Genomic DNA, 16,384 nt, shown 5'->3' on the forward strand with positions numbered 1-16,384 from the left:
GCTCCATGGAAGACTAAGGAGCTGAAACAAGTGTTAAGGGGAACGTGACTGGGAGAAAGAATCTCTGACACTCCCTGTCCCCGAACACCGATACACCCACCCAATGATCCTATGCACAGGATACACACACAGAGGGCCCTGATTCCCTCCAGCAGGGGGCAGCACTGTGCTCTCTCTTTTACACACACACACACACACACACACACACAGAGCACTGTGCTCTCTCTCTCTCACACACACACACACACACAGAGCACAGTGCGCTCTCTCTCTCACACACACACACACACACACACACACACACACACACACACACACACAGTTTTATTCAAACGTGGCTTTTATTCTGTAATACCCATGGATACAGCAGTGAGCGCACGCCGGGTAGAAATGACCCGTGCGTGCCAGTGCCCACTGGGCACCTGACAGCAGTGAGAGTGAAGAAGCATTTTGGGCTTATACAGTAAAAGAAAAAAAAAATGTGACCCGGATACAATCCTAGCTCAGCAAGAAAGCCCACCCGGGCCCTGCCTGCTCCCCCAGCAAGTAACCTGGGACCAGCGCCCCCAGAAGGGAAAGGCCCGTGGCCCACCACCCACAGGTTGAGCCAGCCAGTGCTTGGGATGGATCCGAGCTGGCGCCCCTTAGAGGGGCAGGGCCCTGGTCTCATGCCCTGAGCTCTTCTGTCTCGTCAGCCTGATCGCTGTCCTCTTTCAGACCAGAAAGCTCTGCCTACAATCCCTCTCCCCCCACAGGACCCATTATTCTCACCCCCCAGGCTCTCTGGCTCTTCCCTCTTCCCGATCCTGTCTCCAAGCTGGAACAGAGCCCAGAGTGCTGTCATGAACGCTCCTTAAAAGAGCCCAAAATTACAATAAATACTTAACGCTTCAGCATAACTGAGTGTATAAAAAGCAAAATAAAAGACAAGACACATTGTGGAACACAGTAGGGTCCCCATAAGCAGGCAATCACCCCTCCACACACCAGCACCCCCTGGGGGGAAAGGCCTCCCAGCCTGTTCCCCACCCCATTGTCTCTGTGGTGGCGCACAGGGGGCTGTTTATACAGGAATCCCATGCCTCGTGCTGCAATGCAGCCACCTCTGGGGTGGGGCACAGGGGCTGTTTATACAGGAATCCCTCACCCTGCACTGAAATGCAGCCACCTCTGGGGCAGGGTGCAAGGGCTGTTTAACAGCCACATAGTGTTGGAGGTGAGGATTGTTGGTGCTGGTCTGGAGTGATCCCCACTGTGTTTAAACAGCAACACATCAGCATGAGTATAAAATACCTCCCTTATTTGTGCTTGTAATAACCCCCTTTCTCCCCTTCCCCCCAATTATCTCCCACCTGCCCCATTTTACAGCCCCCCATTTCCCACCCCCACCCCAGAGCTGAAGACACTTTGTGATCTTATGACATTTCAAGGTGAGTTTTGGAAAAAATAAGCCAGCCCCCCCCCCGCCCCTTTGCTGTGCCCAGGGGCCGGGGCTTAGCCCAGAGAGCCACACCCCATTGAAGGCAGGCCTTAGCCCAGCGGCCCTTCCCCTCTGCCCCCCACGGCCACGCCTTCTTGTGGGATGAGGTGATCCATGGCCAGTGCCCATCCTCGTGGGCCTGGGGTTCGAATTCTGCTTAGCATGGGGGCGGAGCCTCCAGGCAGCTTGATGGGGCAAGGCCTATCAGCAGCGTGGGAGGAATGGCAGATGTGCTGCCCCCTGCCGGTTGTGGGTGTGGCTCTGAAAGAGGCGGGGCTTCCCAGGTTGGCTTGGGAGGCGTGGCTTACCCAGCCTTTGGCAATGATTGACATGGCTGTGCGGGGGGCCATGGCCTTTCCGTCTCCCACTCAGAGACGATGAGTGTGGCTAAGCCAGGTAAGGGGACTGCCGGGGAGTGGCCTTGCCATGGGGTGCCCCCTGCCAGGGCATGAATGTGCCCAGGGCATGGCCTGCTGAAGCGTGGCTGTGGGAGTGGGGCATGATGTGGCGTGTGGGCGGGGCCTGATGGGGTGTGGCTGGGCCAGGGGGCGGGGCCTGATGGGGTGTGGCAGTATTGAGGCAGGGCCTGATGGGGTGTGGCTGGGCCAGGGGGCGGGGCCTGATGGGGTGTGGCTGGGCCTGGGGGCGGGGCCTGCCCAGACAAGGGCGTGGCTTAGCCAAAGAGCTTGAGGAAGCAGGGGTGGCAGTAGGGCTTGTCGTTCTGCTCCTTGAAGGTGCCCTTGTTGAGCTGCTTGAGGCAGAAGGCGCAGACGAAGTGCTCGGGGTGGAACTTGCGGGCCATGGCGGTGATGCAGCGCCCGGCAATGGGCTTCTCGCAGCCCCAGCACAGCGAGCCCCGCTGCTTGTGGTAGTGCGTCTCGCAGAAGGGCCGCCCGCCGTGCTCGAAGAAACTGCCCTGCAGGAACGGCGCGTAGCACTCCTGGGGGGAGGGGGCAGGAGGGGTGAGTGCGTGGGCCGCACCTCCCGCACGCTGCCCCTGCTTCCCTCCCTCGCCTCTCCCTGCGTCGCCCCCTCCCCTCGTCCCTGCTCCCAAGCTGCCCCCTCCCCCATCGTCCCCTCCCCTATCCACCCTCCCGCGTCGCCCCCTCCCCTCGTCCCTGCTCCCACGCCGCCCCCTCCCCCATCGTCCCCTCCCCTCGTCCCTGCTCCCAAGCTGCCCCCTCCCCATCCACCCCCCGCATCGTCCCCTCCCCTCGTCCCTGCTCCCACGCTGCCCCCTCCTCCATCCACCCTCCCTCCCTCATTGCCCCCTCCCCTCGTCCCTCCTCCCACGCCGCCCCCTCCCGCATCGTCCCCTCCCCTATCCACCCACCCCCAGCATCGTCCCCTCCCCTCGTCCCTGCTCCCAAGCTGCCCCCTCCCCATCCACCCCCCGCATCGTCCCCTCCCCACCCACCCACCCTCCCGGATCGTCCCCTCCCCTCGTCCCTCCTCCCCCGCTGCCCCCTACCCCATCCACCCTCCCTCCCGCATCGCCCCCTCCCCTCATCCCTCCTCCCACGCTGCTCCCTCCCCCACCCACCCTCCTGCATAGCCCCCTCCCCTCATCCCCTGCATTGCCCCTCCCCCTCTTGCTCCCGCACTGCCCCTCCCCTCGCTCCCTCCCCATCCACCCACCCTCCTGCATCACCCCCTCCTTCGTCCCTCCTCCCACACTGCCCCCCCTCCACCCTCACCCCACATGGCCCCCTCCCCTCACCCCCTGCATTGCCCCTCCCCCTCTTGCTCCCGCACTGCCCCCTCCCCTCACTTCCTCCCACACTGCCCTCTCCCCCATCCACCCATCACCCCGCATTTCCCCTCCCCTCCTCCCCCCTCATTGTCCCTCCCCCTCTTGCTCCCGCACTGGCCCCTCCCTCCTCCCCCCACATTGCACCTTCCCTCTGCACTGCCCCCATACCCCCACTGCCCCTCCCCCACTTCCTCTGTGCTCCCCCATTCCCTCCCTCCTGGCACTGCACATTCCCCATACTCCTGGCACTCCCCCATCCCCCAGAGTGCCCCTCCCCCATTCCCTCCACAGTCCCGCCTCCCCCAACCTTGCACTGCCCCCTCCCCTCCAGCTGTGCCCGGGCGGGGGGGGGGGTGCTCACCCTGCAGACGAAGCACTCGGGGTGCCAGAGGGCGCTGAGGGCCGAGATGTAGTTCTCCAGGATGGCCTGGCCACAGCCCTGGCAGCGGGTGGAGAAGAGCTCGTAGAAGTCCTGGCGGCAGTACTGCTGGCCGTCCTTCTCATGGAAGCCTGTGGGGGGAGACAGAGAGCAGGGTCCAGTGACAGGCCGCACTGCAGCAGAGTCACTGCAAGCGAGGGGTCTGGGTGCTCCCACAGAAAGGGGGCACTGCAAGTTGGGGGTGCGGGACTCTGTCTCACAGAGGGGTTACTGGGACGCAGCCTCGGTCCCCTCAGGTGTGGGGTGCAGTGGGGCGAGGGTGCTCACTCACCTTCCTCCCCGAAGGGCCTCCCGCACTTCACACAGCAGAAATGCTCCGGGTGCCAGTTTTTGTCCAGAGCTGTCACCATTTTCTGGAAGGGACAGAGTCAGGGTGTGACACTCTGTACCTCAAAATAGCATCCTGCCCCCCTGCCCCCATTCACCACTGCGATATGATGATGAGGTGTTTTGTACAAAGTATGCCTTGTGAGGAATCATTTAAAAAGGTTTGCGCCATTGAACATTGCTATTCCGTTGGATTGGACATGTGATCCTTGTGTCTAAAGTTATGAAGCTTTGCTACGTGTGCGTTACTGGAATATGTGGTGAGGTTGGGAATCGCCTGCAACAGGCCTTTCAGTGGCAACAAAGAATAATAGAATCATAGAATATCAGGGTTGGAAGGGACCTCAGGAGGTATCTAGTCCAACCCCCTGCTCAAAGCAGGACCAACCCCAACTAAATCATCCCAGCCAGGGCTTTGTCAAGCCTGACCTTAAAAACCTCTAAGGAAGGAGATTCCACCACCTCCCTAGGTAACCCATTCCAGTGCTTCACCCCCCTCTAGTGAAATAGTGTTTCCCAATATCCAACTTAAACCTCCCCCACTGCAACTTGTGACCATTGCTCCTTGTTCGGTCATCTGGCGCCACTGAGAACAGTCTGGATCCAAAGGAGCGCCTAGTGAGACAGCTTTACATCAGGACCAGCCAGACGTGTTGATGGCCCATTAAGGGGAATCGACTCTTCCAGTGGCCATCCCAGAGACTCCTCAGAGAGGGCACCTACCCAATGAAAGCCGCCTAACCCACATCACAGCAAGGATCATTCTGGCAGCTGGAGGAAAGTACAAAAGAGGGAGAGTGACATCATGACTCGGCCTCTCTCCTCCCCACATCTCAACACCTGAAAGAGCATCTGGAAGACAAAGACTCTGAACTAGGGAGATTGGTCCCAGGCCGGGAAGGGAATCCAGCCAGTGCACTGAGAACTGTGAGCTGCCTGTACCATCTATCAGGGTGAGAAACTGCTTGCTTCAAATCTTGCTTAGGCTGTAGACTTTAGAGTGTGAATTTATTTTTATTTCTCATGTAACCAACTTTGAGCTCTACGCCTGCTACTTATAATCACTTAAAATGGATCTTTCCGTACTTAATAAATCTGTTTTACACAGTGTGATTTCGGTTGCAGTGCGGGGGGAATCTCAGCTCGGGTTAACAAGGGCTGTCGCATGTCTACGACCCTTTGCTGGAGTGGCAAACTAATGAATGAGCTAGACAGTATTTGGGCCTGCCATGAGGGCAGGGGAGTGGACTGGATGGCCTCTCGAGGTCCCTTCCAGTCCTAGAATCTATGAATCTGTGAATTGTCCAAGGGAGTCTTGAGCAGTGTAAGACACTATATTTCTGGGTTCAAGGCTTGGGACTGGGGTGATTGGCTGATGCCTCTCTCTTTATAATCCATGACTGGCTGAGAGGCCTTCGTGCAATTAAGCAGGGTGTGGGGCTGAGTGATCACAGCGCCTGGCAGGGTTGGCTCACAGCAGTCTCACAGTTTCAGGTTGTTCCCTGGATGGGGGTCTCATCACACAGGGTGAGAAGACCCCACTTGCCTGCAGGGGGTGCTACCACCCTAGAGTCCACTGCACCACACTACACTCTGGCGCTGCATGGCGATACACTGCGCTGGGCAGCCCTACTCTGCAGTCCACAGCTTTTGTTCCCTTGGTGGCACTGCACTGCCTTGTGTTACACTGCATTGCCCTGCAGTGTTCCAATAACTGTTGTGTCACCCTGCATCATAGCACACTGCATCCCATAGCTTCACACTGCTTTCTGAGGTATTACCCTGCCTTCTCTAGCACTGCACCGGCTACCTGTACTGGCCTATTTTATGTCAGTGCATTGTAGTCTATCGCACTGCAATCTGCAGCTCTACATTGCAAGTCATAACAGTGCAGTCAGTGCACTGCATTCTATAGCCTCACCGCAAACGCTGTTGGGTCTCACTGCATGCAGTCACTACATACAGTACTGCATTGTATTGTGTTTCCCTGCACTCAGTCACTGCATTGCTCACACTGCACTCCATAGCACTATACCACAGTACATATCACTTCATTCTACAGTGCTGCACTGCACCAGGTGGCACAGTGCTCTGTCACACTGTGTATCACTGCATGCACTGCACACTGAGGTACACTTTTGCAATGTGCTGCCTTGTGTGGCACTACACTAACACTGCACTGAATTGTGTTGAACTGTGCTCTCACGCTGAATGTCACTGCATGCTCTAACACTGCACTGTACTCTCACACTACTGCACAGCACTCTAACAGTGCACCGCATTGTGTGACACTGTGCTCTCACCGTTCATAACACTGCACGGCACTGCGTTCTCTCACACTGCACCACATTGTGTGACACTGTGTTCTCACACTTCATAACACTGCACGGCACTGCGCTCTCTCACACAGCACTATACGGCACCGCATTCCTGCACTGCACTGTGCTCTGAGGGAATGGCACCAGATGGGCGCTGCATGGCCAACTCACATCCAGGATGGGCTCGTTGCAGAGGCCGCAGCGGGGCGAGAAAAGCTGGAAGTAGTCCCTCTCACAGTAGGGGGCGCCATCCTTCTCGAAGAAGTTGCTGCCCCCCATCTCCTTCTGGCAGTGGGTGCAGACGAAGTGCTCGGGGTGCCAGGTGTTGCCCAGTGCCGTCACCACCTGGGCAAGGGCGGGGTGGGGGGAGAGACAGACGGACAGGTAGATGGATGGATGCACACCCATTACCGAGAGAAGAAAAGACCCAGCTCCTTCCTTCTCCACCTTCCCACACTGCCCCCTCCCTTGCCCCTGTCCTGTCCTGCACTCCCCCCTCCACAGGCCCCTTCCTCCAGATAGCCCCTCCCCTGACCTGCCTCCCCTCCCCCTCACACCCCACCTGGTACTCCTCCTTTTCCCCCTGTCCCCTCCCCAGTGCTGCACTGTCCCACCCCCTCTCCACTCTGTGCCCCACCACATCCTCCGCATCTCCCACCCATTCTCTTAATCTGCCCCTCCCCCTCCCAAAACTGACCCCGCCCCCTCACCAATCTATCCATCCCCTAATCCACTTCTTCCCACTCCCCAATCCTGCCCCTGATTGCTCCCAAGTGCCCTGCTCCTCTGCCCACCCCCCAGCCCCTGAGTCCTGTACCCATCTCCCTGATTTCCCCTCCCCCGTCCGCCCCCCCGGGTGCCCCCAGTCCTGTCCTCACCTGCCCAGCGATGGGTTTCTGGCAGGAGGCGCACAGCCCCTTGGTGCTGGTGGAGATCCCCTGGCGGCTCAGGTCCGACTGCAGCATCACCAGCATGCTGTCCAAGTTGCCACCCTGCGGGGCGGGCGCTGCTGCGGGGGCCGGGCCAGAGGGGCTGGGGCAGACGGATGACAACACCGGCTGCTGCGCCAGGGAGACTCGGGCGGGGGCTGGGGGCGGCGCAGCCGAGACCCCCGGGAGCTGGAAGGGAAGCGGCTGTGATATGAGGTGCTGAGCCGTGCACCAAGCGGCCCCCGGGGGCGATACAGAACCACGCTGTGTCCCAATGGAGAGTGAGGCAAGAGCTATAACCACAAATGACACCAAACTGTTCCACAAAGCACCGGTTGCACCCCATTCGTTGCCCCCCTCTTCCCCCCCCCATGAGGAATGACACAGGCCACCAAATCGTGCCCGTCCCTGCCACACAGCATCTGAAGCACCACAACGCCCAGTGCCCCATGGCCACAACCAGCGCCCTGACTCCCTGCCCCCAACTCACTGTGCCAGGCGTTACGCCGACCAACCACCTCAAACCTGGCCACAGCCTCTGCCACCCAGCCATGGCGTGTGCTGGCTGGTCTGTGCCACAGCACCTCGTTACCCATGCCGGAGCCATCCCAATCCATTTCATGCCACAGGCCATGCCAGCTGCCATTCCACGCCAGGAGGTGCCATTCCAGGCTAATACAGGTCTCTGAACTACGCTGTACCCTGCTGCTGGGATACGGGGCACCCCGCCAGGTCATCGGTTACATACTTCGGCGTTCGGTGCCGCCGCACTCATTCCGGTTCGACAGAGAATCCCACACCGGGCACGTGCTGTGTTCACCTGTTCACCAGGCCAAACGGGCAGCGCCAGGCTGCACCAGGCCATGCTATACAATACCCAATGCCATGCAGCGCCATCCCAGCAAGCTACGGAGCCTTACGCTGCCCCGTGCATCACCACACCCAGAACAATGCCACCCAGCCCAGCCCCGCGGCAGCAGCTCGCCGCCAAACAGCACCACACGGCAAACAGCAGCAGGCCAAGCTGAGCCACATACCCGAGTGTGGGCTGCCGGAAGGCTGGTGCCAGGGCAGGAATGTGCCCAGTGTCTGGGCTCCCGCAGGGTGGCTCTAGGCAGGGGACAGGCAGAGTCAGCCGCCTGCCACACGGGTGATCTCGCCAGGCCACTTCTGATCCCAGCCGGCTGCCAGCTCTCCCCCAGACTCACCCCCTCCTGGCTCCCCTGTGGGAGGGCACGCGCTTGTGTGCCACCATGTCCTTTTTCACACTCACAATCACAGCCCCCATCGCCCACGTTGGCACCAAGACCTGTGGTTTCTCACCCACACCCGGATACTTGTACTAGTGCTCCATGGCGCTGCAGCCACTTCCACACTCGCTTGCCCACCTGTTGGGTTGCTCATTCTTGCACCCCCATTTGCACACACACCAACCTGCCTTTGCACTTGCTTGCACACACATTCTGCGTGCACACCTGTGGGCTCATGAACTGATTCCCATGCCCGCTCTCTTGCACCTTCATTCCCCCCCCACAGACCCAGGATCCCTTGCACACTGACTCTCACACTAATTATCGTGCACATTTATGTGCACACACAGCCCCTTGCTCACTCATTTGCACCTACTGCCCCTTGCACACACACTCTCCCGTGCTCATGCACTGCATCTTGCACACTTGTGTGCACATGCTCATTGGCACACTTGCTCTTCCATGATCATTTAGTGGCACACTCAGACACACAACTGAACCCTCATTTGTGCATCCATTTGCACACACCATTTCTCACACATGCTTTTCTACCCCCATTTCTGCACACACATTTGCATGCACACTCACCGCTTCTTGCACACATTTGCACACACATACTCCCTTGTCGACATACCAGCCTTTGCTCACTCACTCACTCTCTCACACCCACACCCACACAAGTCCCTCCTCTTGCACACACACTCCCCCACCCATTGCTTCTTTTACTCCCACACTTACTGGTTCCCATCAGGGGACAGGAAAAACCTTAATCCCATTAGACCCCCACCTCCAGGCTGAGCCTCGTCCCCCATAGTGTGCCAGACTCACGTTGCTCTGGACTCTGAAGTCCGACAAGGAGGCCATGAGTTTGTCCAGCTCCAGGGTAGCAGATGTGGCTGATGGCTTCACAGGAGGGGGGGTGGAGCCAGCAGAGCTAGGAGGGAAATGACAGCATGGTCATTGAGCCCCCAACTTCCCCCCAAAGGCTCCCAGGGCTGTTTATACAGGAATCCCTCACCCCGCCTGAAATGCATACGCCTCTGGGGTGGGGCACAGGGACTGATTATACAGGGATCTTTCCCCTGGCACTGAGATGCAGCCACCTCAGGGGCGTTCCCCCTTCAGCACTGTGGGATATTTAACCCCAAGGACCAATGGCCAGAAATGGGAGGGTCACTCACCGGCTTGGGGACCCCCCTTCCCCAGCATCCTCTGGCTTCTCCTTCTGCTTCTCCCCATCAGGGCTCTTGTTGGTTGGGAACTGGGACATGATTTCATCTGGGGAAAAGACAGACAGACAGACACATACAGAGTATCAGAGGGGTAGCCGTGTTAGTCTGGATCTGTAAAAGCAGCAAAGAGTCCTGTGGCACCTTATAGACTAACAGAAATATTGGAGCATGAGCTTTCGTGGGTGAATACCCACTTCGTCGGATGCATGGAAACACATACAGAGTGTTTCCATTAGTTGCCTGCAGTGACCAAGTGTATCCACCAGAGGAGCGTATTTCACAATCATAGGTAGAGATGCTAGGGCATGGAGTGGCCCCAATCCCAGTCCAGCAGAGCATGCCAGTGCCATGGAGGGGAGCCCAGATCCCAGCCCAGCAGGGGGCAGCGGTGCCCCGGAGGGGAGCCCGGATCCCAGCCCAGCAGGCGGCGGCGGTGCCCCGGAGGGGAGCCCGGATCGCAGCCCAGCAGGCGGCGGCGGTGCCCCGGGGGGGGGGGAGCCCGGATCCCAGCCCAGCAGGGGCAGCGGTGCCCTGAAGCAGCAGTGCCAGGGGAGGGGGGGCAGTGCCCTACCTGTAATGTTGAACTGCGTGGCGTTGAGCTCCTGCAGCAGCCGGTCCAGCTCACAGAGGCCGGCACCCAGCACCCCGCTGGACGAGGAGAAGGGTGGCGCGGCTGGCTCCTTCGGCCGGGGCGAGCGGGGCTTGCAGACAGTGCTGGGGGGGGGGGGAGCAGAGGGTGAGCAGAGTGCAGGGAGCAGCCCTCCTGCCCCCAGCCACCTCGCAGGGAGGAGTCAGCTCCCACCCGGCCCGGGGAGCAGTGGGGAGGCAGGGCGGGATGGAGAAGCTATTTATAGGGAGCCTCTTAATGGAGCGGCTGGACCAGGGCCAGCAGGGACTGGGCCAGGGCCAAGGAGAGGGTCTGCCTGCTGCTTCCCCTGCCCCACCCCTGCCTGCTTCTCCTTCCCCACCCCACACGTCTCCTCCCGCACCCCAGAAACCCCACCCCGCCCGCTTCTCCTCTGCCCCTGACCCCACCCCATCACCCCCACCCCTGCCAGTCAATACCTCCCTTCCCCCAGTGAGCTCCCCCCCAGCTCCTTACCCACACTCATACCCTTCACTCCCTCCCAGGACCACCCCCCTGTAGACCTAACCCAGCCAGTGCTAGGGACCCACCTGTAGAGATGCTCTTTATCGCCCCCGCTAGGTGGGGCAGAGACAGGCTGAGGGTCCACAGACATGGCCTGCAAAGAGAGAGATGGGGGGGGTGCGAGGAGTCACTCAATGGGCCTCTATTCACCAGTGACATGAGCTTGCTGCGTCTCAGACTAACCAGGGAGAGGCAGCCACCTCTGGGGTGAGGCGCAGAGGCTGATGAACAACTGCCCAGGGATTGATCACCCACCCTGCCCCCTGCAGCTCAGCGCCCCCTAGCACCGCACTGGCGCATTGGGGCCAGGCCAGCACTGGCAGAGGAGAGCGCCCCCTACTGAGCCCTCGCCCCACTCCATGCAGCACAGCGCCCCCTAATGTCACTCTGGGGTCAGCACTGACTGTGAAGAGAAAAAGCCCCCTCCTGAGCCGCCACCCCCCTAGTGTTACCTGCTGCTGAGGGTTGTAGGGTGGCGGTAGGGGCCTGGCCTCAGGCGTCCCATCCTGCCCCAGCCCATTGGCGTGGGCTGCCCCAGAGTCCGTGAGCAGTACCGGGCGCTTGGAAATGTGAGAGGTCGTGGTCTCCAGATCAGCCAGCAGGGCATCTGTCGGGGGAGCAGAGAGAGGCGGGGGGTCGGGGAGAGGCTAGGATGGATCTGGAGGGGGGGGACTGCTGGGGGGGGGGAAGGGGGCACAGAGAGGGAGCAGGGGCTGTGGGAAGCAGAGACAAGGGACAGGAAAAGGAAGAGAGGACGCCCAGCTCTGGGGCTGCGGAATTAGCATCAAGCTCTGGAGCTTCCCAAAGCTGGGGGAAGGCCCCTGGAGTCCCGATCCTCTATCCCCCACTATCGTCCCAGAGTTGGGATAGAACCCAGGAGTCCTGACTTCCACCCTGCCCCCTCACCAAAAGACTCCACTGCTCTCTCAGAGCCGGGATAGAACCCAGGCGCCCTGACTCCCAGCCCCGTGCTCTGACCACTAGACCCCACTCCTCGCCCAAGAAGAGATTCAGCCTTTAGCAATGCAAGTTCCCCGAGGCAGTGCCCTAGAAGTAGCCACGTGTGCTGGGACCGTGGGCTGGCTGGGGAGCTCATACGGAACGTACCAAACACCACTATACGGGGGCGAAGCGGGAAAGAAGGGGAGCCAGAGTCACCTGGAAAAGGAGACAGGACGGAAGGAGACGGGGGAGCAGATGGGGAGGAGGGACAGAGGGGCACTGGGATTAGCACATTCCATGAAGGGACAGTTCCCCGGCCCGCTCCCTGCAGCACGGCGCCCCCTGTTGAGCCCCCCTGTCCACGCCCTGCACCTCCTAGCACCACAGCGGGGCAACCACTGCCTATGTGGGGAGGGCGCCCCTGCCCCTGCCCCTCTCCCTGGAGATCTCCGACCCCCAGCCAGCTCCCCCCGCTCCTACAATCACTCCTTTGTGGGAACATTTTCCACCACAGACTGAGCCCTACAGAGGCCTTTTCATTCCCCAGCAGCTAGGAGCAGTGAAGCCAGGGAGGGGACAAGACCATGGATCACACACCAGCCTGATTCAGCCCCCCCCCTCCCCCCCGCCCCCAGAACCTGGGCAGGCAACCCAGCACCGTATTCACAAGAGACCCTACGATAACACAGAGTGCCCACTGCCCCCCTACCATAACAACCCATTGCTGTGCTCACAGGAGACCCTACGATAACACAGAGTGCCCACTGCCCCCCCCCACCATAACAACCCATTGCTGTGCTCACAGGAGACCCTACGATAACACAGAGTGCCCACTGCCCCCCCCACCATAACAACCCATTGCTGTGCTCACAGGAGACCCTATGATAACACAGAGTGCCCACTGCCCCCCTACCATAACAACCCATTGCTGTGCTCACAGGAGACCCTACGATAACACAGAGTGCCCACTGCCCCCCCCACCATAAAAACCCATGTCTGTGCTCACAGGAGACCCTACGATAACACAGAGTGCCCACTGCCCCCCTACCATAACAACCCATTGCTGTGCTCACAGGAGACCCTACGATAACACAGAGTGCCCACTGCCCCCCCCCCACCATAACAACCCATTGCTGTGCTCACAGGAGACCCTACGATAACACAGAGTGCCCACTGTCCCTCCGACCATAACAACCCATGGCTGTGCTCACAGGAGACCCTACGATAACACAGAGTGCCCACTGCCCCCCTACCATAGGAACCCATTGCTGTGCTCACAGGAGACCCTACGATAACACAGAGTGCCCACTGTCCCACCGACCACAACAACCCATGGCTGTGCTCACAGGAGACCCTACGATAACACAGAGTGCCCACTGTCCCACCGACCACAACAACCCATGGCTGTGCTCACAGGAGACCCTACGATAACACAGAGTGCCCACTGTCCCACCGACCATAACAAACCTGCACAGCATGCACAGGATGCCCTAGAATAGACCCTACAAAAATAAACCAGTGCTTGTAACCCCAGTGCTTATGAGCCCTCTGCAACAACAAACCGTTGTGTGTAAATTCACATCCCTACAACAAACTATCATGTGTAAATACAAGTCCCTACAACGACAAACCAACATGTGTAAATGTGAGACCCTACAATAACAAACCAGCACATGCCACCCATATCTCACACGAGGCCCCATCCAAGCAAACAGCTCCTGCTGCTCACAAGCCACCCTACAATAACCAACCAGTGTATACAACCGTGTGCTCACAAGAGACCCTACGATAACAAAGCACTCACATAAAAGTCTCTGCAGCAAACAGGATGGTCAGACCCAAGGCCCACAAGCAACCATATAAAAACAAAGGAGTCCTTGTGGACAACCCTACAATAACAAAGGAGCGCCAGCAGTCCCCGTGGTCCCGAAGAGACCCTACAATAATAACCCAGCATGGGCAGCCCTTCCAAGTGACCCTACACTAGCAAACCACTGCTTGTGGTTGCAGCAGTCGCAGGAGACCCTACAACAACAAACCATGATGAATACAGCCCCTCTGTCAGTCACAGGAGACCCTACAATAACAAACTAGACCTGGGGACAGAGGGGGAAAGTGAGAGTCAGGTTTAGTGAGCCCAGGGTGGGGGTTGCCCATCCAGCCTCCATGGCTCCCCCACCCCACAGCCAGAGCTCCCGCTCACCCAGTGGTTGCCCCAGTCCTGGCCACACCTGCTGCGGGCTGCCCGCCCCCCCTTGCTGGTTTAGGGCCAGCAATTGGGGGGGGCTCCACACCTGCTGGGAGGGGGTGCTGGGGAAATCTGGCAAGGGGGGTGAATCCTGGGGTGGGGGGGGCTCAGTGACCCCCTCACACACCCCTACCCTGGCACAGACATGTCTTCATTGCAGGACTCACTGGGGCTCTTACCAGTGGTGGGGATGGACAACCTCATACCCCACAACTCAGCACCCCATCCCCCCAGTCTAGCTCCCTCCCCTGGGATCCAGGCCCCCCCTCTTAGGACTCAGACCCACCCCCAACCCAGATCCTATATCCTGGGACCCCCTCCCACAGCCCTGCCCCCAACCTCCTTCCTGGGTTGCAGCCCCCGCAAAACCCTTCCTTTGATACAGCCCCCCAACACTGCTCCCCCAGCCTCTTTCCTAGGATGGAGCTCCCCAAAGCCCTTCCTGGGGTGCAGCCCCCAACCCCCCATTCCTAGGACACAGCCTCCCCCCACCCCAGCATGACACACTCATCCATCCCGCAATAACGCAGCCCTCCCACAGCCTGCCCCACCCCTGCCCTGTGCCCCCATTCCTGGGACACAGCCCCCCCATCTCTTCCAGCCCCCAGCTCTGCCCCCTGCGGCACATCCCCCCCTTTCCATGTTAAGGGTGGAAGAGAAGAGACCCCAGGGCCACATAGGTAGGACTCTCTGAGGGAGGGTAGCAGGGATGGTGCTATTGGTGGTGGGGGGGGTCCCTGGTTATTAGCGCCCCCTGCAGGTTGGGCCCCACCGCAGGCACCAGGAAACCACAGGAATATGGCGAGAAATTCCGTCTCCTCCCGATCGGGACAGGCTGGGGTGGGGGAAGTGCATCCCCCCACCCCATGCCCTGCCCGCTCTGGGGAACGGCTGGCGGCGGGGGGGGGGAGAAAGAAATATGGATGGGAGCAAAAAGCAGCCCGCGAGAGAGGAAAGAGGAGGGGGAAAGAGAAAGAGAGCAAGAAAGACAGGAGGGAAAAAGAGAGAAGAGAGAGAACAAGAAAGAAGAAGGGAGCCAATGAGAGAGGGAGAAAAAGAAGAGGGTGAAGGAGAGGAAAAGGGAGAGAAAAGAGCGAAGGAGAGAGAGAAAGAAGGGAGCGGAGGAGGGAGGAACAGGGAGCGGGGCGAGGGGCTGCGGGGAAGGTGCCGGCCGCGGGCGGGGGCTGGGGCCGGGCTGGGCGCGGCGGGTCCCAGCCTGGCAGCGGGTCCCTTACCCAGGTCGTCCATGGCGGCCCGGCCCCAGCGGCGGATGGAGGCAGAGCCCCCCCCCCCTCCCCGGCCCCCCCACGCCCCGTGACGCGTCTTCCCGGAGAGCCAGGGAGCCCGGCTCCGGCCCCTGCGCGCTGACCATGTATGGCAACGGGGCATCGCTCGGCGCGCGGGGCTGGGAGCCCGGACTCCTGGGTTCCAGCCCCGGAGGGAGGGGAGCGGGGATGAGCGGGCTGGGAGCCCGGACTCCTGGGTTCCAGCCCCGGAGGGAGGGGAGCGGGGATAAGCAGGCGGGGAGGCTGGACTCCTGGGTTCCATTCTATCCCACAAGGGAGGGGAGCGGGGATGAGCGGGCGGGGAGGCTGGGAGCCCGGACTCCTGGGTTCCATCCCCAGAGGGGAGCGGGGATTAGCAGGCTGGGAGCCCGGACTCCTGGGTTCCATCCCCAGAGGGGAGCCGGGATGAGCAGGCTGGGAGCCCGGACTCCTGGGTTCCATCCCCAGAGGGGAGCGGGGATGAGCAGGCTGGAAGCCCGGACTCCTGGGTTCCATCCCCAGAGGGGAGCCGGGATGAGCAGGCTGGGAGCCCGGACTCCTGGGTTCCATCCCCAGAGGGGAGCCGGGATGAGCAGGCTGGGAGCCCGGACTCCTGGGTTCCAGCCCCGAAGGGAGGGGAGCGGGGATGAGCAGGCTGGAAGCCCGGACTCCTCCCTCCCCCACCTAGGCAGCAGCCCCAGGGGGTCACTTCTTCGTTTGCTCGGGGTTTTTTTTTGGGGGGGGCGCACAGCGATTCCCACTGAGGCCCCCCAGGGGGCCAGCGCCACGCTGGAGGGGGCTGGGAGCCTGGACTCCTGGGTTCTCTCTCGTGCCATCCCCATTCCCCGCCTGCTGCTGCTGACGCTAAGGGAAGCGGGGAGGCCGCGGAGCCAGGGCGGGCTCCGGCTCGGGCTTTTCTGGCTGGGAAGTTGGGAAAAAACTGTCACCAGCGCAGAGAATTGGCTGGTGACAGGATGCGGGGAGGGGGCGGGAGCCAAGGCGGGGTGGGGGGGAGCAGGTCCCCCAGCCGGGAGGGGAGCGAAGGGCAGAG

The 16,384-nt window shown here is 60.5% G+C and overlaps 1 protein-coding gene across 3 annotated transcripts; it reads right to left on the reverse strand.

Moving 5' to 3' along the window:
• Positions 1–322: 322 nt before the first annotated feature.
• On the reverse strand, positions 323–15,432 carry TGFB1I1 (transforming growth factor beta 1 induced transcript 1). Of its 3 annotated transcripts, XM_045013022.1 has the most exons (12): positions 15,304–15,326; positions 11,986–12,036; positions 11,331–11,485; positions 10,905–10,972; positions 10,300–10,442; positions 9,678–9,774; positions 9,325–9,430; positions 7,196–7,435; positions 6,489–6,662; positions 3,944–4,025; positions 3,595–3,743; positions 323–2,420 (listed from the first exon to the last, which is right to left on the reverse strand). In XM_045013022.1, the coding sequence occupies exons 1-12, from the start codon at positions 15,314–15,316 to the stop codon at positions 2,154–2,156; spliced, it is 1,545 nt and encodes a 514-aa protein (XP_044868957.1). In that variant the 5' UTR covers positions 15,317–15,326; the 3' UTR covers positions 323–2,153. The 3 variants fall into 3 exon arrangements, with proteins under 3 accessions (XP_044868957.1, XP_044868956.1, XP_044868955.1); XM_045013021.1 differs by lacking the exon at positions 11,986–12,036 and having other exon boundaries at positions 15,304–15,432; XM_045013020.1 differs by lacking the exon at positions 15,304–15,326 and having other exon boundaries at positions 11,986–12,368.
• Between the last annotated feature and the right edge of the window lie 952 nt (positions 15,433–16,384).

This window comes from Mauremys mutica, chromosome 4 (genome assembly GCF_020497125.1).
Source record: "Mauremys mutica isolate MM-2020 ecotype Southern chromosome 4, ASM2049712v1, whole genome shotgun sequence".
NCBI lineage: Eukaryota > Metazoa > Chordata > Testudines > Geoemydidae > Mauremys > Mauremys mutica.